The sequence below is a fragment of the Polypterus senegalus genome, chromosome 4 (genome assembly GCF_016835505.1).
Source record: "Polypterus senegalus isolate Bchr_013 chromosome 4, ASM1683550v1, whole genome shotgun sequence".
Taxonomy (NCBI): Eukaryota; Metazoa; Chordata; class Cladistia; order Polypteriformes; family Polypteridae; genus Polypterus; species Polypterus senegalus.
Window position 1 is genome coordinate 228547581 of NC_053157.1, and position 25972 is coordinate 228573552.

Consider the following 25972-nt stretch of genomic DNA (forward strand, 5'->3'; position numbering starts at 1 on the left):
AATAAATGCATTCAGAATGTTAAAAATAGATTTTAAAATAATGACAACTCCTGAAACCATTTATGAAATATTAGAAGTTCATGGAAACATTAGAGTAAAAGTCAAATACAAATAGTTTAATGTTATACTGAAGTCACTGGAGACGCAGAGTGCAGCTGTACTCTGAACTCAGGGATGTTGTAAAGACCATCGAGGTGAAACTGCTGGTCTTCTGTAGTGTATCTCTTCATGAAACCTCTTTAATTCTACCTAGGCTCCCAGGACTATTTGGGCCTTCTTCTTGCTTGTTGAAGATCACCTATATTGGCTTCACAGATCATTTTTTCCTTCTTAGAGCATGCTGCATCGTACCAGCCGTTGTATTTCTGGTTCACCTGCAGCTGAACACAGTCCTCTCCACCATTTCCATCACCAGTCCAGTTGTCCGGTTCAAACCCATTATCATGTTCCCTTTGCCCCCAGAAACTGCAAAAGAAGTGGAGTTATCAGTGATGAACTGTTAATTTCACTCCAAAGTCAGATACCTGAGACACACCTTGTATTCTGAGTCTGAGGTCCTCAGAAACAGGAAACAGAAGATCAAACTTTTTTGCACAAAAGTAGACAGATTAGAGACAACTGTGTGTGATTTGGTTTTAATCAAGTTGAATTATACATGCATGAAAACATGAACTGCTAGTGCTTTTTGACATTTGTATCATCTCATTTATAATTCACTTTAAATTGTCATGATTTAGTTTAAGTTAACTCTGTCTAAGCACATGTTACCACAAGGGAGACCTTACCAAGAGCACAAAGCCCCCACAACCTAGCTCTGAGGAGCATCAGTAAGGTGCACAAGCCCCACCACGACATCAAGGTGACGGTCCAGAGTGGGTCTAAGGTTACTTGTATTGCATAATCAACATGTCAGTTACCCAGTTGTATGCACATAATGTTCAAAGTGCAAGCATTTGTAGCTGTAAATATTGTAAAATTAATACATCTGGAGTAGTGCACAAGTGTGAAGTGTGTTCATATTGGATTGAGCTTTTGGTCACCTGACCAATGAATGAGAGGAAGAGGCAAACTTCAGTTAAAAAACTCAGTCTGTTGTGTATCTTTGAGAAAGTGGGTGTTGTGCTTATTGGAGTGCAATGCTGTTACTGTTAATATAGTCTTGGGTAATTTGTACAGTTACATTGTACTTTAATACTGTTGTAGATGTTTATCAGTCAAGCTGCAATACCTGTACATGTGCTTCAAGTGCTACGTAACCTCATTTTATTTCTCATTACTTACTTCTTTAAATGTTCACAGTGTAATATCTTCAGTAGCAACTTGTAGCTATTTATTCAATTAGTTCAGTCTGTTAAATGGTGATAGTTCTCAGATACTGAAAAAAGTTTTTTCTGGTTTCCTGAGCAGATTGTGTTGACATCCATTTGTATTTGGTTTAAGTTACTCTAATGTATTTGTACAGTGGATTCATAAAGTATTCAGACCTTTCCACTTTCTGCACAAGTAACAGTATTGTACATTTAATGTTAAATGATAAACTTGACATGTCCACCAATCTATACTCAATAACTCTTAATAACAAAGTGAAAACATATTTAATGAAAAGTTTGCTAGTTATTAACTATCAAAACTGAAATCTCTCATTTCCGTAAGTATTAAGAATCTTTGCTGTGGCTCTCCGAATTGTGCTCAGGTACTGTACATCCTGTCTGCTTTATTTCTCCTTGAAATGAGTTCAGAATTTAAAACCTCACTGTCTATTGGGCTGTTTTTCCCCTCTTTTCCTAATATTAATCCAAGTGTGTGTAACCCTCTTTTCCATTCATCCATTATCCCACCCGCTATATCCTAACTTCAGAGTTACGGGGGTCAGCTGGAGCCAATCCCAGCCAACATAGGATGCAAAGCAGGAAATAAACCCTGGACAGGGCCCCAGCCCACCACAGCCCTCTTTTCCTCTATTCCTAATTTTAATTTCATAACCTTAATCTGAAAGGTTTAACAGGAGCACTGAAATTAATAGTTATTCCTTGGGGTCCCACTACTAACTCACACATCCTTTTGTTTTTTATGTTTTTATCAGAACCTTATTGGAATTATGTTTACGTATTTTAGATACTCTGTTTATGGAATGTGTACATTTTAGCTGTTCATTTAGGTCTGAGTATATTTTTAACATATGTTTAGATCAGCTTTTACATATTTGCATTTTTAATATTGATTTTAGAAGCAAATTTTATAGAAGATTGGTAGCGTTGCACTTTATGCCAGGACAAAAAGCAAGCCAGGTAGACTTCCATGATCAAATTGTGGTGAGGCATAAACCAGGGGATAAAGCCATTTCTAAAGCTTCAAACAAAAGTCATTTTACATTTTAAAGAACACTGAGACAACTCTAACACGATATCTATAGGACAAAGTGGCTTTAGTGGCACACCAGGGGCCTCATGTATAACGCCGTGCGTAGAACTCGCACTATAACATGGCGTAAGCACAAAAGCCGAAATGTGCTTACACACAGAAAAATCCAGATGCAGGAATCTGTGCGTAATCCAACTTCTACGTTCTTCCATTACATAAATCCCGGTCAGCGTGAAAAGTAACGCTCGTGTACACGCTTTATGTAACGCCCCAACTCCTCCCACAATTACGCCTCTTTGAATATGCAAATGAATATAAATCGCCCTTAAGCTCAGCCTTCTGTGAAAAGACAATGGGAAAAGCACGGGGGAAAATATAAGAATTTCAGCGAATACCAAGTGGAGGCAAAGGAAAAACATACTATTTGTTTATTTAAACCGTGGTATAATCAACAATAGGAAGGTGATCGAGTGACATAGCGTGTTGGAGAAACTCGAAAGGCCAAAATCACAAAATCGCACAGTGCCGGAAATAAAAAAGAAGTCACATATCAAAGTCGCCGTGAAAAGGCGAGTTGTAGACCAGTGACTGAGTGTCATATGAAAGCTTATTAGGGTACAGAGAAAAAAAGGCATACAGTGGGGAAAAAGCACGAAAAATCAACTTCAATCTCGCCATTTCCACTTTAATCATGTAGGCATAAACTATATAATGTATGAAGCCTGAAGTCCAAATATCAAAGAAACACTTCACAAAAGGTGCAAATCTAACACAACAATTGCGCTTTTATTGAAAAATACTGTATAACTGCAGAAACAAAAAAACGCCTTAACATGTGACATTGACACCCGTTTATTGTGACAGCCTCCGTGGCGTAATAAAATCAGCTGCTGAATGGGAATCAAAAGGTAATGAGTTCGATCCTGCACCTCTCCGTTTTGAGAAGTAAACTGCTCTTAGTCTTACTGTTTTAGAATAAAAACATACATTTGATTTCAGTCTGTAACAGCCGGTGTAATTTATGATACTTGTAAAGGTTAGCTTTGTTTTTTTTTTTTGTTTTTTTTGTCCGTTTTATTATCTCGGCCGCGTTCACGAGCCCAAGCACACCCCACCCCCGCATCTGATACTGCTGTTTTCACATAGACGCGCTGTAACAGAGGTAAACTCAGCTCCCTTCTACATCGGAGCAAGAATGCACATACCATTGCTTGCATACTAAAGTGTCAGCAGGCACTTTCCGTGGCATTACACACATTATTGAGCATGCCCTCTGCACACTACTTGTGACTTTAGGCTTTAGGAAGTAAATAAATAAATAAAGGTAAATCGTGTCATAAAATGATTTCTTCAAAACGTCACATATATTTGTCTTTCTTTTTTTAAAATGTGCGTTGATCACCGCCAGCATGTTATTAATATTATTTGAAAATGAACAGCGTCCAATCAGCTTTAAAAGTATGGCGTTTCTAAATGTTTTCTTTTTTTCAGTCTGATTCTCTCAGTCAGACTGTATATTTGTCTCTTATTCAGTGTGCGCAAGAACATGCAGGTGGCCAGATGCTGTGTGCTACAACATTTTTGAATAAAAGCGCAATTGTTGTGTTAGATTTGTACCTTTTGTGAAAGTATTTCTTTGATATTTGGACTTCAGGCTTCATACTTTATATAGTTTATGCCTACATTTTGTCATCTACTACTAAATTATAAAAAAGGTTTCTGTTTTAACACTGTGTTGACACAGATTACTGTAGAAACGGAACAGACATGAAATGTGTGTGTTCCAAACAACGATCTATCATTTCTACTCTAAAACTCCACTTCACTCCCAGAAAATCAATCAAGGCATGAGCTGGGAGAAGTTTGTGCACATTCTAAGTCGGTGGGGGTAAGGAATAGCCGGCTGCTTGCAGCCTGATTTTTATCAGCATATTTAGATGACAAAAGACGCTGGTGGAGAGCTGTGAATGATTTTAAGGTGGGACGGATTTACGAGTTTTTTCAGAAGCTCTGGTAATTCTAGTGTTAAAAAGCACCCTCCAGAAGTAGCATACCACAAACTAAACCTTTTAAAGAAGCCAACAAGTTCACTCTGAAGGATCCAAGATTGGACAAATTCAAACACAGTAGCACCATTTTTCAGTGGAGGTATGTGGTAACATACACAGATCTGCATATCAGGTTGGTGGTCACTAGATGGCATCACCTTCTGATTTCTTTAAAGAAAAACCTAACAAAAATTCCATTTAGAGTATGTCTGTTTCTCTAATCAGTTGACGTTGTGAGAAGCTTTTTTTTTTAATGAGTAAATTTAAAAGCGGGTGACTACCAGAAAATGAATCCCCAAGCCAAACCAGCAAACTCCAAACCAGAGTTAAGACATAACTTAAGAAAAAATCAAGAGGAGCAGCCTATTTTCAGGACTTAAACTTTTCTGAAGAGACCAGTTTGCAATTCACCTGCCATGGGAGAATATTTAAGGTGTAAATATGCATGCTAATATCCAAATTCCAAATGTTTCTTCTTTTATTCCAGCTGCTTCAAATTTCTATTTAAAATTCACCACTTTACCTGTTATTACCATCCAGAGATCCATTATTCACCCACACAAAATGACCTTCTATCTCCTGATCAGTCAGTCCAATCCAGTACGGTCCTTCCTTGCTTTTTGTTGTGTTTATTAGGAATCTCTAAAGAAGAAAACAATAAAAATAAAAACAGACATGCACCTGGGATGTTTCACAAATCACTGTCTCTAATCTAGAAACCAATTTTTAACCATTTCAGACATTGTCAGCCTGTTCATTTGTATATAATTGTCTCCTTGTGTGACCCTCACCACAATAAAAGGTGTACCTGTTCCTCTGCATTCTCAATAATCACCAAGTGTCCCTTCAATGAAGCGCAGTAATCACGACTTTTATTCCAGGTCTTTGTAACAGTTGAGAAGAGGTAACACATTTTGTTGAACAGCAGCCAATCCTTTGGACAGACAGCACACTTCCTTTCTGTGGAACCAAAGAATAGTTAGAAAAAAAAAGAGACTGCTGAGCTCAAACTCTACTGACAGTGCCCAAAATAAATTCATAGGAAAATAATCTTTGAATTACGTGATTAGGTGAGGACCTGGGGATCAGCACCTTGGGCAGCAACTAGTCAAGAGTAGGACAGGTTTAAGAAACCCACATGAAATTTGTACAGAGGCACTGATTTGCTCATTGGGAGACATTGAGGAAAAGAACAAGTATCTGGGGTGTCAAAAATGGGGGCATTTGGACAAGTCAGTAGTTTATGGAGAGCTAAGGATTACCTGTTTTAAAGGTATTAATGTGGAACCTCACTTACCATTTGTAATGTTGTTTGCAATAGGACAGTAGTCATCCAAGGCTGTAAATCTCAAAGTCAGCTCGGTGAAGTTCTCATAAAGTGAAGAATATCTGGAAAGAAGCTCACTGTGATTAGTTTTCAGTTCATCATTTTGAGACAGTAGCTCACTGTAGCTCTCGTTCAATGCAGAGCTCTGGTTTTGCAGGTGAGTGAAGTTTGCTTGTAACAGGTCTAGTTTTTCTTTGATAGTAGAAATGCTGAGTTCCAGTCTGTCTTCATTTTCTTTATATTTATTTCCAGTCACGTCTAAAGAACCAAACACAGACAATTTAGACATATCACTTACATTTTTAACTGATGAATTATGTCTTTGGGTGGCATAGTGAAGCAACTCCAGTGACCTGTGTGGAGTATTCCTGATGTCTAAGCTGGTTTTCACCACATCCTGTAGCTTCTTCCATTTCTTAAAGACATACATATTAAGTTAATTTGCAACTTTCATTTATTTTATGTGTGTGAGTGAATGAGACCTGTGATTTGCTGACATTCCATTCCAATCATCACTGAGATGGGTTCTGCTTCCATTGATTCATCTAAGAGAATGCATTAGAGCCACATATTGGGGGGTTTCTGATATTATATTGTCTGCTTATCACTATCTACAGTCTTCTGTAAGCCTATGAATTTACACAGTGCTGCCCCCAGTGGCCTTATGGGAGTTCTGTTTTCTTGTGGAAATGCTTCGGCATCTACAGAATGGAAAGATGATACAAGGAGAATTCATCCTACCATGCAGCAAGAAAGTAGGAGGAATAGCAGCAGTTTTTAAATTGTTGCTTCACTGTCCAAAAAGTACATCTGCCAGACTTGACAAGAATCATACAAGGAAGGTGTACAGCTTACATATGAAAAAGAGGTTATTATGGACACCTTGAGAGAAGTAGTGTCCAAAGAGAACTGGTAACAGGTAATGAACAGAAACAACTAGAAAATCAGGAGACCGAAATAAACGTACATCAATATTAGAAACATAACATGAAAGTTTAGACCAGAATTATGATGCAAAAGTCTTTGCAAAACGTTGGTTTTATTACTCTAATCACAATCATGCAGAGTACTGTATGTTGTCAACTTATATAAGTGGGATATGTTGATAAAATACAATTTTTGACTTCTGTGTCACACAAATGGCAAAAGGAATAATGGAACAGCAACTTTTAACAACAGTTAAGCAAGTAACCACACCTGAAAAATAAATGGACAGGCTAAAGTAAACACAGTTCTTTCAGTCTAAAGCGAAGATTTCTGCTCAGACCATAGAGGTGAAAACTAAGATTAAAAGCCTTCAAGACAAACAAAAGAGAAAACATTTCCAAGCTCAGAGGTTCAAAAGAATTTAGAAGAAACAACTCAGCCAAATGAACACATTGTCATGTGAAAGGTGAGATGGTTATAATGGAGGACATGTTAGTGGTGTGCTATCCAAAGGAACTGCAAGAATTAAATGATATTTTCTAATTTGCCTGACCAATGATGTTCTTAGGTGAGAATAACCCACTACTAACAAAATTATGTAACAACCTTATCTAAAAGCCAGGGGCCTTATGTATAAAGGCTGTGTACGCAGATTCTCACGCCTGCCTTACCTCATGTGTACGCAAGTTTCCACTCAGTTTTGCAAATTGGTGGCACCCAGTAGTGCTACTGTTCCTGTGTGGTTTCCCTTACTTTTTTAGATTCACATCCCTGATGTGGCCTTATAAAATACACTGAAATTAACCGCATATCGTTGTGTAAATTTAAGGTATCTGATTGTAATCAACCTGTAATAATGTAATTGTCCACAGAATGGCCACTATTGCAAATACCATAACCTTTCCTGCACAGACATCAAGGTTCAGAAACAATTTCTTCCCAGGAGCTACAAATTCCCTCAATCAGTCCATCAAGTGTTCCTGGTAGAACTGTTTGTACTTATGAGTACAATTACCTCACTGCAAACTTGCACTGTAGTTGTAATATTGCACAACCTGAGCCACTTTATGAACCATTTGCTTTATCTGCACTATATATACATATACTTTAATATTGTATATGTTTCATTGTTTTTTATCATACTAATTATTATTATTATTATTATTATTATTATTATACGTTTTTGGAGGATTTGCATATTGAATCTCATTGAACCATACAATAACAATAGAAGGGAGCGCATATTTAAAGATGATGATGACTGGCTTCTTAGTCTATTTAGGCTCACGGCTTTCCTTTTCAGTGCTCTTTTTTTGTTGTTTTTGTACTTTCATCTTGCTTGGTTGTGCACTATTGGTTTGGCGAACATCCGCTACACCCGTCAGAACCTTATACACATCGGTGTCCAGTGCCAGACATCTGTTTCGAGTGTTTTTCATCACACACACTACATCCCAGACAACATAACGAGACCAGCGGGCTCTCTGTGGATTGTTGTCGGGTCTAGGAGACGGCGCAGATGGAGGAAGCAGAAGCAGGGCTGCAGATCGGGCATTATGCTAAGGCTAAAGAAACAACCACACAAGCCACCTCTACCGAGCCTGTATCTCACCAATGCCAGATCCCTGGTGCATAAAACGGATGACTTGGAATTACAACTTGCTGGAAATCTCTATGTTCGTGATTGCTGTGTTTTGATTATCACTGAAACCTGGATTTACCCAGGGATACCCGATGCTAGCATGCAGCTAGCAGGCTGCACTTTACTCCGCTGGGACAGGACAAAGGAATCCGGTAAGAGCAGAGGAGGGGGGCTCTGTATTTACGTGCATGCGAACTGGTGCAACAACGGGACAATTATAGACAAACACTGTTCCCCTGATCTCGAGTACATGTCTGTAAGATGCCGGCCTTTTTTTCTACCAAGAGAGCTAACAGTAGTGATTGTCATGGCTGTGTACATTCCACCCGATGCCAATGTAAACACTGTGCTCTCTCTCCTGCTGAATACCATTAACAAACAGCAGTGAGTCCACACAGTGCTAATGTAATTGCAGGAGACTTTAACAAGGCCAACTTGAAAACTGTACTCCCGAAATTTTATCAACATGTTAAGTGTTCTACTAGAGGGGAGAACACTCTGGACCATGTTTACTCCAACATCAAGCACGCGTACAGAGCCATAGCCCTCCCCGAACTCGGACAGTCTGACCATCTTTCTCTCTTGCGCTCCCCAGCCTACACCCCCCTCAGGCGCAGTGCCAGGCCCACCATAAAGACTGTTACAACCTGGCTTGAAAGTGCACTCTCCAAACTACAGGACTGCTTCGAACAAACAGACTGGGACATATTTGAACACCAAGAGCTGGAAACATTCACAGGAATGGTACTGGACTATATCAGGTTCTGCATCGGGAATGTGACTGTGGACAAAAACATTTGGGTTTTCCCAAACCAGAAACCCTGGATGACAAGCCAGGTCCGTACACTCCTCAGAGCCCGCGACACTGCCTTCAGGTCGGGTGACAGAGCTCTGTACAGGGCTGCCCAAGCTGCTCTAAAAAGTGGAATTAAAAAAGCCAAGACAGACCATAAGAGGAGCATAGAGTCCCACCTGTCCAGCCACAATACACAGGAGGTGTGGCAGGGAATACAAAATATAACAAACTACAGAGGCTGTGATGCAACAACAGGAGATCTGAATGCGCAGCTAGAAGAGAAGCTAAACTGCTTCTGTGCTCGCTTTGAATCATCACAACAGCAGCACTCACCTGCCCCAGCCCTGCTCCCACCCTCACCGGGTTCCTGCACTACTCCACTCACTGTAAAGGGCCACGATGTCAGAAGGGTGCTCCTGGCAGTGAATCCCAAGAAGGCTGCAGACCCAGATGGAGTGCCTGGTAGGGTGCTCAGAGTGTGTGCCCACCAGCTCACCCTTATCTTCACCAAAATCTTCAGCCTATCCCTAGCCCAGGTCGTCATTCCTGCCTAAAATCAGCCACAATCATACCAATGCTGAAGAAGTCTCCCATCACCAGCCTAAATGATTATTGCCCTGTGGCCCTCACTCCGGTAATCATAAAGTGCTTCGAGAGACTGGTTTTCCAGCACATCAAGAACTATCTCCCCCAAGACTTCAATTTCTACCAATTTGCATATCGTGCGAACAGATCCACAGAAGACGCCATCGCCGTAGCTCTCCACTCTGTGCTGCGCCATCTGAAGCAGCAGTAGAGCTACGTTCGGATACTCTTTCTGGATTAAAGCTCAGCTTTTAATACAATCATTCCTGACATTCTCATCACCACATTGATCGCTCTTGGCCTCCCCCCTCTCATATGTGTCTGGATAAAAGACTTTCTTACAAAACTGGCTCCAGACTTTGAGATTCGTCCCCCACCTCTCCTATATTCGCACATTGAACACTGGTACCCCACAAGGCTGTGTGCTGAGCCCCCTCCTCTACTGTCTCTACACCCACGACTACAGTCCGACCCACAACAACAACCTCATCGTCAAGTTTGTTGACAACACCACAGTGGTTGGACTCATCTCAAAGGCAGACGAGGCAATTTACAAAGAGGAGATCCTGAAGTTGGAAGCCTGGTGTTCAAAGAACAATCTGGCTCTGAACACCAGGAAAACCAAGGAGATCATTGTCAATTTCAGTAGACACAGCACCAGTTTAGCCCCCCTTTACATCAATGGTGAGTGTGTGGAGAGGGTCCATACCTTCTGGTTTCTCGGTGTCCTTATCTCCACTGACATCTCCTGGACAGACAACATCACAGCAGTCATCAAAAAGGCTCAGCAGCGGTTACACTTCCTGAGTGTCCTCAGAAAGCACAACCTGGACTCCAACCTGCTACTGACCTTCTACCGCTTATCCATCTTGAGTCTGCTGACGTATTGTATCACAGTATGGTAGGGCAGCTGCACCATGGTAGACAGGGAGAGGCTTCAGAGAGTAGCAAAGGCAGCACAGAAGATCATTGGCTGCCCTCTCCCCTCCCTGATGGAGATTTACACCCCCCGCTGCCTCAGCAGAGCAAAAAACATCATCAAGGACAGCTCCCACCCTGGCTCTGATCTGTTTGGCCTGTTGCCCTCAGGGAGGCCCTACAGGAGCATTAAAACAAGGACAAACAATTTTTTCCCAAAAGCAATAACAATTCTAAACTCACACATGCACTGATTATACAGTCTAACCCCCCAACCCCTGGACTTCCTTCTGTCCATCAACTGTGAAATATCCAATATCTAAATGATACTGATAATAACTGTGCAATATCTGTATACTGTACAATATTATTACTCTCAGGGTCCAAGATTCACTACTCACTGCACATGATCATCATTATTGTGCAATATTTAAATAATGTGCAATTACCCAATAGTGCAATAGTTATTATTCTTTCCATATGTATATAGCGTCACAGAACTTTTTTGCAACTTTTTGTAACTTTTTGCACCATTTGTTTATTTACTTGTTGTGTTCTACATATATGTTGGCTCTGAAGGAACTAATTTTAATCTCATTGTAAATGTGTATAATGACAATAAAAGGCGTTCTATTCTATTCTATATTTACAAAAGCTATGTTTTTGGAACTCTTGATATTTTTACGATGAATGCATTGAAGTATGTATATTACATTATACAGATACATTTTTTAACTTAATTTAAATAATTTATACTGTTAATAATTAAAACGTGTGGGATTTTTCCTGCCTTGCGCTGCATGCTTGCTGGGACTGACGTGACCCTGGATGGATAGACAGATCGCATAATTAAACATGTACTATGAAGATATTTCAGTGTTCCTTAAAAGTTTTGAAGAATCAGTGTTTAAAGCTTACAGAAGGCTTAACATTTATTAAAGAGTTTATTGTGAGGTGATTGGTTACGTGAAGAATGAAAAGGAAGGACAGGAACTGGGGTTGGTACATTTGAAAGAGACAGTACTGCTGCAATAAATTATTTTATCGAGGGTCGTGTATGCCACAGCAAACATCTTGCAGGAGGCAGGAACAATCTCTGGATGGGGTGCTAGCTCATTGCTACCAATGTGACACCGTCCCCCCACGTTTAATACATGCTTTAATTCATTTCATCATGAAAATGATATCAAGTTTACATCTTAGTATTTAAATTGTTCAGAGAGATGTAATATCATGAATATATTGTATTCTGTGTCCTGTCAGCGTAAGAGAAGCCCATTTAAGAAGCATGTAGCAATTCACAATCATAAAGCACAAAGAAGAACACGTACAATACACAACACTTAACATGCTACTTTAGTTAAAATGGGTTCTGAGAAACTCTAGTAAATTAAACATTGATTTTAAGATGAAGTTTACGATATTCTGCTTTAATGACAAAATAAACTATGAGATTAAAGTGGACATTTCAACCGTTTTTCACTCTGCCCCTATTTTTTTCTTTTCTCTCTACCCTAATAATGCTTCCATATGACACTCAGATGGTGGGTTATAACTAGACTTTTATATCTGACCACTTCTTTTTTATTTCGGGTACTGTGCGACTTTCTGAACTTGAACTTTCTAGTTTCTACGCCACTCATTATCACTTGATCAGCTTCCTTTTGTTGTTTATACCACTTTGCTTTTGCTGTTGTCTTTTAACCAAACGCTGAATGGGGAAAGTGCTGATTATATTAATATTTTAATATTATTAATATTTATATTAATATTATCTGACCGGGTTCATACGTATGGTTTTGTGTATGTGAATTTTTTTGTACGTGCACACATTTCCACTTTTGTCCGTACGCCATGTTTTAGTGTGAGTTCTATGCATGGCCTTATGCATGAGGCCCCAAGTCCTGTCCTCTTTACCAGGACACTAATCAAACACTTACAAAATGTTTTCTTTCATTTTAATTTTGCACAAAGCTCTGCAAAGATGGAGAGCACAGATTCTCTATCCAGTTGCATTAAGATTCTTCACATATACTCACAGTATACAATCAGGGAGAAGGTGACAACTAGTACCACACAACACAGCAGTATCACCAGCAGCTTTAAAAGCCACAACCTTTGTTTGTCATTACATGGAAACACTAATAAAAAAAGAAAAAAGAAGACTGTTAGAGAAGGGGGTGAAATTAAGACAAAAGATAAAGTGCCTCACCAGGTGATTGAGGTTATTGTTGTGTCACCTTTACTTTGGCCATCATTGGATTGTTTTTCATTTTCAGCCTTTTTCCTGACAACAGTGCTGTAGTCATGACATTCTTCAATTCGTTTTGTAACCCATAGGCATCTGACAAAAAAAAAAAATGGAGTCAGACATTTAATATGGACACTGTTATAAAGCTGGTGTTCAGAGTAATAGCCCATGTGTAAACTTGATACACACTGTCCCTGTTATTAATATGGCAACATTTTTCACCTGTAAAACAACCTTATTAGAGACTTCAGCCATCCAGCATAGTCACCTGTTTTCTTCTAACCTTCAAGTTCATTAGCTCTCATTTTTATCTACATGTCATAAAGTTATTCAGAAGCTACTCATACTAACAACTGCAAATACAGTACAGGCCAAAGGTTTGGACACACCTCCTCATTCAATGTGTTTTCTTTATTTTCATGACTATTTACATTGGTAGATTTTCACTGAAGGCATCAAAACTATGAATGAACACATGTGGAGTTATCTACTTAACAAAAAAAGGTGAAATAACTGAAAACATGTTTTATATTCTATTTTTTTCAAAATAGCCACCCTTTGCTCTGATTACTGCTTTGCACACTCTTGGCATTCTCTCGATGAGCTTCAACAGGTGTGCCTTTTCAGGGTTATTTAGTGGAATTTCTTGCTTTATCAATGGAGTTGGGAGCAGCAGTTGTGTTGTGCAGAAGTCAGGTTAGTTGGACGATCATTTATTTTTCAACAGGACAATGACCCCAAACACACCTCCAGGCTGTGTAAGGGCTATTTGACCAAGAAGGAGAGTGACGGAGTGCTGTAAATGGTCATGAAAATAAAGAAAACACATTGAATGAGGAGGTGTGTCCAAACTTTTGGCCTGTACTGTATATATGGTCAGGCTTGGGTCACACAGTTGCACAGATTCATTCAGGGTTTTCAAGAAACATAAACTTTATTCGTATACAGCATAATAAAGCAGAGGATGACTGGAGGATAAGAGAGACAAGGCAAAAAGACAAAAGGACAGCTCCGTACAAGCTTTTAAATGTTCAAAGCGCTGCGCGAGATGCAGATCACGCGACATGGTAGCAGCAGCAAGCCAGCAGCTAATGGAGCAAAGAGGAGGCAAAAAAAAACAAACTATTTATTCCCATGGTATCACCGTTTAATAGGCGGTTTCAGAGGAGCGACTGCATCTTCTAGGGGTGCGTTTAGCCCCCCTCTTCACAATATATGTAGTCACACATGGGCGCCTGAGGATTACCTTTCAGGTATGCAAAAAACCCTCAGGACAAGAGGAAGGGCTGGTGCCAACACTAACAATACCATTTATTTTCTCTGAAATGCCACACCCCGGCTCAACTAAATCATATCTCTTCCAGTTGGGATTATATCAATTTAAGGGCTACTGAAAGATGGCATCTCAGTTAGAGGAACTATGTCCCACATGACAGAGCTCCCCATCCCAGACCTGCTCAAGACAGCTGATAATTCAGTAAAGATGCTGAGGCTCAAAAGGTAGATATTGCACCTGTTTTCTGTTGCACGACTCTGCTGTCATTTTTGTTCTTTGTTTTGGACGCTGGCCGTAAATGGGGAGACCCAGCTGGCACCCCAACTTTTTTTAGGTCTCCTCTGCCTTATTAGCCCTTCACAATATATTATATAAACACTCACAACACACAACACACACACAGAGTACTGTGCAGAAGCAGATGGGTAGTTTCAGATGTGCTGACCATGTTCTTGTATAGAAACACAAACAAACAGAAAACATTGAAGAGTGTAAGTCAGATAGCCAAAATCTGCAGTAGAACTGGATTGAGTGAACAAGTGGAATGCTAAGAGAACCTGCAGAAGCAACATAACAGCAGAACAAAGAGAATACAAAGGACAGTCACACCAGATATGAGTATAAGGAAGTTTGTGTCTGTATTTTGAAGTTTTTAGGATGTTCATTGATTAAAAACTATTTATGGTTATATTCTTGAAAACATTCCTGCTCTAAAGCATTTTATTCACCTCTGACTTTTTCAATCAATGTATGTTACATTCACTGTATGTTTTAGTCAGTCTTTTGTCATTTTATCGCCATTGTATTACTGTCACCGAGTTTTCTTCTCAGTGTAGAATGGCAGTTTTCTACATTTTACCAAAGTAACACTAATGCCAATGGAGATTTGTTTATTTCATATTTGTATGTGAATCCAAAAACTTGGATACTGGGTGCTGTGTGCCACCATCCTAAATAGGAAAGAGACATCACAGATGATATCCTAAATTGAGAAGCACATGAGTAGCAATTAGATTTTCATCAGAAACAAAACAGTGGTGCCTATAGAATTGTAATAAAGAAATTTTAAAATTTTAAAGAAAATGGGCACAGTGGCATCACAAACAACAACCCTTAAATAAAATGAACAATGAAAAATATTACATATTTTTAAAGTCAAAGTAGATATAACGAAAATACGGGTTCCTAGACAGTCTGTAACATTATCCAATGCTTGATTATTTTCCTTACATTGTATGAGCTTTGTCCTGTTGCCATGATAATTCTTTACAACGCGGGTTTTATTCCTTACTTTAGTTGGTTTCTCCTGATTTAAACTCAAACAATGGTATGCTCTGTTTGGTGGGATTGACTTCCTGATTCCAGGCTTAATCTGCCAAATTTTTCTTTTGTTCATGAAAGTTCCAAAGATTTCTTCCAAATTCATGCATTCAATAAATCGCTGTACCCCAATTACACCCCCAATTATTTTCATCTTAGAGCCTGTTGAGCCAGTTCTTCTTCCTGATTCACATTCATTTCAGCTCAAATTATCAGCACCATTGCTAAGTCTACAGCTGACAAAGCAAAATCTAATTAAGTCCATACAGTATATTCTGTCTGTTGTGATGGAATATAGTGGTATAATAATCAAAAATAAATTTATTAAAGTAAAACACAACATATAAAACAAACTATTCAAGTCAAATTATAAAATAAATGAAGTACTGTACTGTCTTTTATCAAAATGAAATATAGTGGTGTCTTGTTTTAATAAAAGTTCTTACCTGTGCGAGAGTTTCTTTCTGCCTGCTGATGATTAGAATATTTCACAATATTTACTTCCCCATAGATGACATTGTTCTTTAAGACTATTTAAAAAAGATGACAAGCAGTAATAAAGAAACTTCAATTAAAACAGTGATTTATGCAGCAATTATTATGTTTAAATGACTCGTATATTAAAATCATTTCTGAAAGGTAATATCACATTTGAATGTTAAATGATTTTGTGTATAGTACACAAGAGTTTTGTTTTTCTCTCCTGTATTACCATCTGCCTATAACAAATTTTAAGTATTGCTAAAAAATAAACTAATGGGTAGAATCTCTTGTAGTGTAAACAGGCAACTGTTTTTGAAAGTGTTAGTGAGGGCACTTAGCCCCATGACTTCCAGTTCGTGTGATATAAGAAGTTCGGCTGTTTGAAAGGAGGCGTCTTTTGCACACAGAGTGACCCACCTATACAGAGATGCAGTACTTGACCGTTATTTCCACAATGAAGTGCTGAATAAGATTAGTTGATTATTTGCCCAAGGTTAACTGATTCATAAACGCAAACAATGCAATTTTGTTGGACTTCCTTGAATTAAACAGGGCCACCTAGTTGGTGTCCCAGCTATTCATCCTCTCTGTGACCTGTCATTATTGCACCAGCTGCAATGTACATTGGGACCGGAACATCCTGAGCATGGAGGGTCCGGGAGAGAGAGTATTTCCAGGACAATTTCTCCCCCAGACCAACAGAGGGAAGCTCCCTTGGTTTCCAGCAGGGCCAGGGTCATGAGCATGGGAACTCAATCCTGTTGGGGACCGTGTCCACCGCCAGGGTGAGCATGGACATTTTCATGGCCCTATTTGGCCACACCTCCACCACACCCAGAAGTGTGGCAGGAAGAACCTCGTTGGGCCCCTGGAGTCATTCCAGGTGCCCTGTAAAGGGAGCCAGTCACCACCACTCAATGGCCAGAGTTAAGATGAAGAGGACAAAGCCTGATGAGGAGTGGAGGCAGACGGGCTGGCAGCAAAGAAGGGACTGTGTTGTGCTTGTTTTGGTGATTTGTGCACTGTGTTGTGGGGAGGAGGGTGAAATACTCCACAATTGTAAATAAACAATGTGCTGGGTGCAAAACACGTCTCTGTGCCTGTCTGTGTCTGGTTGGGGTGGCTGTACGTGTCATGGGCTTTCACAACATATATGTAAGTGTTTATATATGATAACTCTACACCTAAACAATAGTGATGTCACTTCTGTGGTCAAACAAGAAGTCCCATCTCTTCCACCCTGGAACATACTTAATCGTTGACATACCTGCAAGTTGGCAAAAGAATGTATATCTGACAAGAGCACTGTGCCTTTAGAAATGCACCTAGGTAATAACAGTCTATCCTTTTGGATTTTGTGTACATCTTTTATACCTTAATGTAAGATTTTAAGTAGCCAGCATGTAATCCTAGACTTTGACATGCATTTTGATTATCCTTAACATTAGCGTAGTCAGCAGGGTATGAGCTGATCATGATGGAACCAGTGGACCTAGCAACCCTAGTCCAGTCCCTATGTTAGCAGTTGCATCAGTTGCAAGTTCAAGTCAAGAAATAGGGGCCGAGCTGCAGGACAGTACAAGCAGTCTTACAAGAAATGCAAGCTAACAGGCCATTTCAGGTGCTGTTATCACTTCATCCTCATGACAATATCTAAGCCTATCTCTTGATATTCAAATGTACTGTGACCTGCCATTATCGGCCAAAGGAAGAATGGATGCATATGATGATCTTGAGAAAAGAGCAGCATACAGCTATGTGTTAGTAAAAATAGAAGAGTCTGACCCGCTATGGCCTCATCCTTGACACACAAGTCCAACAATGTCAAGAGTGGCACTCCATTCAGATTACAGGCGTTTGAACTGTAAGGACAGTTGGCCCGCTGGCTTTAACCAGGTGAATATACCATTCAATGAGTTGCAGGAATCTCTGCCTGTGATTATCGTATTAATGCCGTTGCAGAAACTCTTGACCAACAAGTCAGCAGACAGACCAGCAAAAATATGCAAAGCCTGGTGTAAACTATTGAGTGGCAAAGGAAGAAGGAAACTAAAGCCACCACACCAAATTCAATTGTAAAATTACCAGGGTTAATTATATCCACATCAGACTTGCTGGTAGAAAAAGCACATTATATTTACTGAGGTGCCAGGGCAACATGAATACTATGTAGGTGGCACTACTTCTGTCACCTGTTTATGCAGTAATTTTAGGGTGGGACTAGTCACATAGTACAGAGGGTGATACCAGAACTGTAAAGATGCCAGAAATGTTAGCAGAACAAACATTAAACAAGTAGCTAAGAGCAAATTCCATTTTTCAAGGGGAAAGATATACTGTAATGGTGATTTTAATTAAACTAAATGTGCAGATGGTTAGGAGTTAAGAGTTAAAAAAGTTATTCCTGGACAGTAGGAAAGTCAAGGGGCCAGATCAAGAAAAAGAGAGAGGAGAGCATTAGGAGGCCTTAATGAGAGCAATGTAGAGTGAGGTGGCTGGTTTGTTGGCAGGAGTTAAGGAGCAAAACAAATCACAACGGGTGAAGAGGACAGAAGAAGGTAACAGAACACTACATTGTAGTGGGGCCATATAGGGGGTTTTATTTGTATGTAAGTATGTCCTGTTGAGTGATTGTTAAATGTGAATAACAACACTGGTTGCACAGATTCCTGCTTGAAAATTGGGGTTGGTGCCTTTAAACGGGGTTGTACTGATGCGGAAGGGCTTGTGGCATTTGTAGTTCATGGTTTTTATGCACTGCACCAATAAAACAGGAAGAGAAGGATGTGGTTGGACTTTTCGTTTGTGCCATTTTCCAATCAACATCATCCGTAGCAACTCCTAAACCTGTTCTGGACATTCATAGTGGAGAAGTATGGTGCTTGGCCATTGAATTTAAGGACGGTGGTGGGTTCTTTTTCTTCCCAATCCACTCCACCAATGCTCTTTGAGAAGCGGCACACCTCCAAAGACTATTCTTCTGGATTCCAGTGGTGGACAGTATTTCACTATCCATGTTGTGGGAAGCAGTTTATTGAATAGGAGCATTCTGCACTCCTTTCCATCATAGTTTTCATTTCCAGGATCACTTACATCACTTACAGTAAAGACATTTTTCAGGACTGTAAATATCATCATGTGGGGGTTTGTTTGTGGGGTTTGTTTAGTACTTTTTGTGTTTGTAAGTAGTTATTCTAGCAAATAAGGAACATTTTATATATTTGTGTGTTTGGTGTGTTTAATCTTTATGGGCATTTTCCTGGGTGCTGTTAATATTCGGGTGGTAGGGCTTAAGTGTTGGCCTGATTTTATCTGTCCCTCATTTTAAAAGCATAGCAGCTTCCTTGCTACATAAATCTGGTGGCAACCTCCATGCTCGCTAGAAGTCAGGTTTGAGCTACAAAATGTCCTTCAGACTGATATGAGCTGAAGGTAGAAAAAGAAAAAAATTGAAAATGTTAGAAAAAATTGAACATAATGAGTGGAACTAAAGGAAACTGGAGTCATCAAAGATGTCACAAAGGGTGCTAAGATCCATATGTGAATATGACGGTTTTACTATGACAATCAATTCCTTTCGTGACGAATCAAAATCTGGAAGTACCAAGTTGGACAGAAATTCAGATGTCTGTCAATGGGATTCCAAGTTTTGAAGACATATTTTAGGGTAGGAAAAATAGGATAAAGGGTGGGGCTCTGGGAGACATTAAATTATAGTTGAAAGCAAATGAAAATTGGGGAGTAGAGAGCAAGGTAAGGAAAAAGCATAGCAGACAAAGGGCAAATGCAAAACAATATAATAACATTTTTTACATATTTAAACAGCACAAAAGTCAGCACAGAACTTGTTTACTTTTAACATATTAAGAAAGTTAGTAACTTTTAATATAAAGAATGAAATCAATGTTAAATGTATCAAAATTACTGAGGCCAGACAATACTTATCCAAGGATCTGCAAACAAATCAAAAATTACTGTAATAAATAATACAAGAAGATACTCACTTTCAATCTGTCAAGTTCATCTAGCTACTGGCTAAGTAGTCCTAATATATTATTCAGAGGCATACTGTAATACAACATTCTCAAACCTGTTCAAACCAGTTCAGAGTTCTGGAAGATAGAATTGAAGTCCAAGACAGGAAGCAGAACTGCTCAGGATGCCAGTCCATCATGGCACCGATTTAGGCACACACCCACACTCACACAAGGGCCCATTTAGAACTTCCAGTTAACCTAAACTGCACAGCATTAAGATATGGGAGGAAGTTCCACATTCAAACTCCAAATAGACAAAAACTGGATGCCAGAATCGAAAACAGGACACTGCATCCATGAGGCGAGGACACTAATTGCTACAGTATACAGTAATTCCCCGTCTATCGCGGAAGTTAGGTTCCAGACCCACCAGCGATATAGAAAGACCACATTTTTTTTTTTTTTATTTTAAGCCTTAAAATACCCATCCCACATACTTTAAACACATGTAAACTTATTAAAACACACTGTAAACAAATGATATGTGGATGTCGGGCTAAGGATATGGTAACATCTCTCTGTTATAAAATATTTTAACTTCACGCAAGACAAGGCAGTGAGACAGGTTAAGAGCTGCTGTACAAGCTTTTAAGGCAGAGTGACAACCTAAAAAACAAGCAACACAGAGCCAGCACAAAGTCCACTTCTTCTTAGCGTGCATTCAGCTCCCCCATTCCCAAGACGAAGTGGCAGGAGCAGCACGCCTCCGGGGTAGGGGGAGGGGGGTTTTAGCGAAGCGATCGTGACCAGATCCGAGCACTTCTTCTTAACGTGTGTTCAGCCGTCACACAACACTAGACCCCCTTCCCCATCCACCCACCCCCTTCTCCTTCGGGACGCTTTGAACAAACAGAGCAGGCATGCATCTTGGCAGAAGCAGCACAAAGCCAGTAGCTCATCTGTCCACTTCTGCTTAGCGTTCGTTCAGCTCACCCCCTTCACAAAGTGAGCGGCAGAGACACGAAGTGGAAAAAGGACAGCTGCTGTACAAGCTTTTAAGTGATTGACGCAAAGCGCAACAAGAACAACACACAGCTGGCCAGCAGAAGCAGCAGCAAGACACCAGCTGAATCGATCGCATCTCTTTAGCATGCGTTCAGACACCCCCTTCACAAAGCGAGCAGCGTTATAAGTGCCGTGAGAAAGATATTTAACCACGCCTGTGGCAGGAAATAAAGGACAAATATTGTTTTTACAAAAGTTTTAAAGTAAGAATTGAAATAATGCATATGTAACAATTCCCATGAAAATAACAATCTCTTTAAATTGTTTATCCGGTAAACCTAACAAGAGGGTGGGTGAGCGAAATGAACAGGGGCTGGAGCCCCCTAGTAATAATAATAGTATTAATAAATCCACGATGTAGCGGAGGAGCGATAGTTGAACTGTGATAGAGCGGGGGATTACTGTATAACCATTCTGCCCTATTAATAGACATTCAATTAAATCTTTATATGTGTTTACAAAAATGAAAAAGGAACACAGTCTCTTCATTTACATTAGATGTGAAAGAGCTGTTGATGTTCCAGATGTGAATTTTAAGAACCACTACCTTCATTCCATAAAAAATATCCATTTTAAAGCAGTTGAAATTCTAGGAGATCATTATCCTTACAGTATTAGGTAAATGTCTTTCACAAACTCGATGTCAGTCCATCACAGGCCAGAATTAATCACAATGGGTCAGTTTAGACATACCTAGTGATGAGTGAAACAATTAGCACAAAATATTAATTTCAAATGAAACTTGGAGTTTGGCTTTACAAAAAAAATTGAAACAAATAATGTTTTACCTCAAATGAAATTCACACCATTAATACTCCTAGAAATATACTGCTCAAAAGAATTAAAGGGACACTTTTTAATCAGAGTATAGCATAAAGTCAATGAAACTTATGGGATATTAATCTGGTCAGTTAAGTAGCAGAGGGGGTTGTTAATCAGTTTCAGCTGCTGTTGTGTTAATGAAATTAACAACAGATGCACTAGAGGGGCAACAATGAGATGACCCCCAAAACAGGAATGGTTTAACAGGTGGAGGCCACTGACATTTTCCCTCCTCATCTTTTCTGACTGTTTCTTCACTAGTTTTGCATTTGGCTACAGTCAGTATCACTACTGGTAGCATGAGGCGATACCTGGACCCTACAGAGGTTGCACAGGTAGTCCAACTTCTCCAGGATGGCACATCAATACGTGTCATTGCCAGAAGGTTTGCTGTGTCTCCCTGCACAGTCTCAAGGGCATGGAGGAGATTCTAGGAGACAAGCAGTTACTCTAGGAGAGCTGGAGAGGGCCATAGAAGGTCCATAACCCATCAGCAGGACCAGTATCTGCTCCTTTGGGCAAGGAGGAACAGGATGAGCACTGCCAGAGCCCTACAAAATGACCTCCAGCAGGCCACTGGTGTGAATGTCTCTGACCAAACAACCAGAAAGACTTCATGAGGGTGACCCAAGGGCCCCATGTCCTCTAATGGGCCCTGAGCTCACTGCCCAGCAGCATGCAGCTCGATTGGCATTCGCCATAGAATACCAGAATTGGCAGATGCACCACTGGTGCCCTGTGCTTTTTACAGATGAGAGCAGGTTCACCCTGAGCACGTGACAAAAGTGAAAGGGTCTGGAGAAGCCATGGAGAACATTATGCTGCCTGTAACATCATTCAGCATGAGCAGTTTGGTGGTGGGTTAATGATTGTCTGGGGAGGCATATCCATGGAGGGTCACACAGACCGCTACAGGCTTGACAAAGGCACCTTGGCTGCCATTAGGTATCAGGATGAAATCCTTGGACCCATTGTCAGACCCTATGCTGGTACAGTGGCTCCTGGTGCACAACAATTTCTGGCCTCATGTGATGAGAGTATGCAGGCAGTTCCTGGAGGATGAAGGAATTGATACCATTGACTGGCCACCACACTTTCCTGACCTAAATCCAATAGAACACCTCTGGGACATTATGTTTTGGTCCATCCAATGCCACCAGGTTGCACCTCAGACTGTCCAGGAGCTCAGTGATGCCCTGGTCCAGATCTGGGAGGAGATCCCCCACAACACCATCTGTCATCTCATTAGAAGCATGCACCGATGTTGTCAGGCATGTATACAAGAACACAGGGGCCATACAAAGTGCTGTGTACAATTTTGAGTTGCTGCAATTAAATTTTGGCAAAATGGACTAGCCTGCCACATCATTTTTTCACTCTGATTTTTGGGGCGTCTTTGAATTCAGGGCTCTGTAGGTTGATCATTTTCATTTCCATCAAACGATGTGGCATCCTTTCGTTCCTAACACATTACCCAGTCTATATCAGTATAGATATCCAGGAGGATTTCTTTTTCCCATTGAGATCTGATGTGTTTTCAAAGTGTTCCTTTAAATTTTTTGAGCAGTTTATATTTTTCTGATCTGCAATATTTTCCTCAAAGTGTAAACACATGGTACATTTTAATATGATTCAAAGCATGAAAAGGGGGCATGGATAGAGAACTATTATCTAGACAAGCTCCACAGCAAATAGGGCTTTTTACAGTTCTACAGACTTAGACAGTACAGAACTTTTTTCCCCAGTAAAATCCATCTGCCTGGATGTATAGCTGACAGCAAAGCATCCAGAATGATACTGGCTTGGATCAGCTTACAGATAGGGAAACTGACAGATGGGTTACCTTTGACCCCAAATTGATGTGTCAGACAGAACATGTGACACAAATGTGCAGGCAGGCTTTTAGGGAGCAATATTCCTTGCTTTCTACCCCTAAAATATTAAAAAAATAAAATAAAATAGAGAAGAAGCAAGTGTTCACAATGACGTAATTATGTGCAAAACTAGTTTCACGGAAATGTGCCAATGGAAATCTGTTGTTTCACTCTTCATTAGAAATGTCACTTAACCTAAAATGTATATGCTTAAGTAGTGAATGGAGACTGAAGAATCTGGGAAAAGTCTATGCATTCACAAATTTCTTAAAATAAACAATCACATATGAAGAAAAAAAGTCATGAGACCAGGACAACTGCTTTAGCAAACATTTAGAGACTAGCAAGATGTTTTTATTATAAATTAAAATGTGAGTTTCTTCATTCAGTTATGAAAATAACAGAACGATATTTTACATGTATGCAATACTCAAAATGTGCTCCTCCAAACTTACCTGTTGGAGACTGCTGTTGTTGATTCAAAGGTTTTGCAATTTTGACATCTGCATAAATGATATCCTCAGTTGATACTGTTTGAAGGAAACAACAAGCCATGTTAGAAGAATAAATTTTATAGTAACTATAACGTCCTGTCACGTTGGATTAAAATATCTACAAAATTAACATGAAGAACAGTTAGCAGACCAAAACCACCAGTTCAAAAAATAATATCAAACCAACTACGTAATTGAAGGAAAGCTAATTTTACCTTGAATAATTTACTCATTCTGTGTGGCTTCATAGACACAGTGTTTTTAAAGTTGCTATATAGTCTTATAAATAAATATTAGTATCTTATAGATAAACGTCTATGCGTGGAAGTATGTGTGTCTTTCTGGCCCAGAAGTGAGAGGTGGAGTCGGGGTACTTTTCCTCCCACTGCTAATACACAAGTGAGGTGGGAACGCCGACAAAAGGAAACCTCAGAAGAAAAACAGTCGCTTAGCCACTAATGCACAAACAATGCGAGCAAGTTGGCAAAACGAAACCTCCTAGGAGAGAGATGCCCAGAAACTTCCTTTTCAATTACCTGACATCTCTACATTTCAATATTTTTTCTGGCGATTTCAGTAGTTTCAGTAGTTTCACAGCTAGTAGACAATAAGTATTCAAGTAATTTACAAGTTAGCACATTTAGGAATAAAAATATATGTACTGTATTTAGAACACCTTCTCTCTTACTATTTCGTTTCTATTATCCAGAAAAAGTAAGGAGATACGTCTTGTTTTCAAAATATGTCAGCTTTGTAATGAAGAACCTAAGCACTGTATGTCAGACACAATGTAGAAGAAAATAATTTTAGTTTCTGCTGCTTTATTTCTGATCAGTAGGCATCAAAATGAGGAAAGCAGTCCGATTCGCAAGCTATGACGCATCAACAACACTGACAAGAGCTGCGTTACAAGCAACTTTATTTCTTCTGGGTTTGCTCATTGCTACTATTCAAGGAGCTGTAAAACCTAATGCACTTCTTCAATCTGGCAGTGCATCATGCCCAAGTAGCCCTCACTGTCTCCAGGATCAGCACTGAGACGCCACAAGGCCCGTAGTCTAAGGTGGATTATCCTTGAAAATCTTTGCAGCTGCTTTAGTAGGATCCCAGAACAGACACAAATACATATGTACATACATGCAAACACATGCCAAATCAGCTCTATTGATATAGTTATTGTATGTTTCAGTATACTACAATATAATACTACATAAGTAAATACATATAAAGAAATAAAACATCCAGTGTCCATGCCCAGATGTATATATAATGTATATTGTGACTGGTGTCGCTCATATTGACGGCGAATATCATGTGCATTTCTGTAAGTCCCCTACTTCGTTTTTACTCCCACATAGTGCTGCCAGCTGCATGCTCTTATGCTCTTAACCACAAGCTGTCTCCCTGTTAAACAGTAAACCTGTGGCAAAGAAAATCAGCTGCCTTTCAGAAACTCCCTCTTAAACAGCATTCCAATGAGAAACAAACACACTCTTACCCATCCCCTTTGTGGGATTAGCCACAGGCTTGCTGGCTTACTGCACAACATGCTTCTCACAGGAGGTTTAGAACATTTAAAAGACCAACCTAATGGCTCACTCTCCTCTCCTCTCTCCCTCAGACTGTATCTACTCCAGCCGCTGCTTCTGAGCCATTGAACCTCCTTGACGTTCTTATGACCTGGAGACGAGAGCTGGACCGCCATGTTTGACAGCTCACTGCACAACAAAGTTTTTGCTTCTTGAACACTGTTGGGTTTTTATTATTGATTTTTGGGGCTATCACGAATATCACATCAACATTTTC

General features: G+C 39.8%; 1 protein-coding gene across 1 annotated transcript; it reads right to left on the reverse strand.

The window, feature by feature from the left end:
• Nucleotides 1-64: 64 nt before the first annotated feature.
• LOC120528878 (asialoglycoprotein receptor 1-like) lies at nt 65-25871 on the reverse strand. Its single transcript, XM_039752954.1, has 9 exons — nt 25754-25871; nt 24128-24202; nt 21005-21131; nt 12845-12948; nt 12644-12745; nt 5707-5994; nt 5218-5369; nt 4933-5051; nt 65-465 (listed from the first exon to the last, which is right to left on the reverse strand). Exons 1-9 carry the CDS (start codon nt 25869-25871, stop codon nt 264-266), a joined length of 1287 nt encoding a protein of 428 aa, XP_039608888.1. The 3' UTR covers nt 65-263.
• Between the last annotated feature and the right edge of the window lie 101 nt (nt 25872-25972).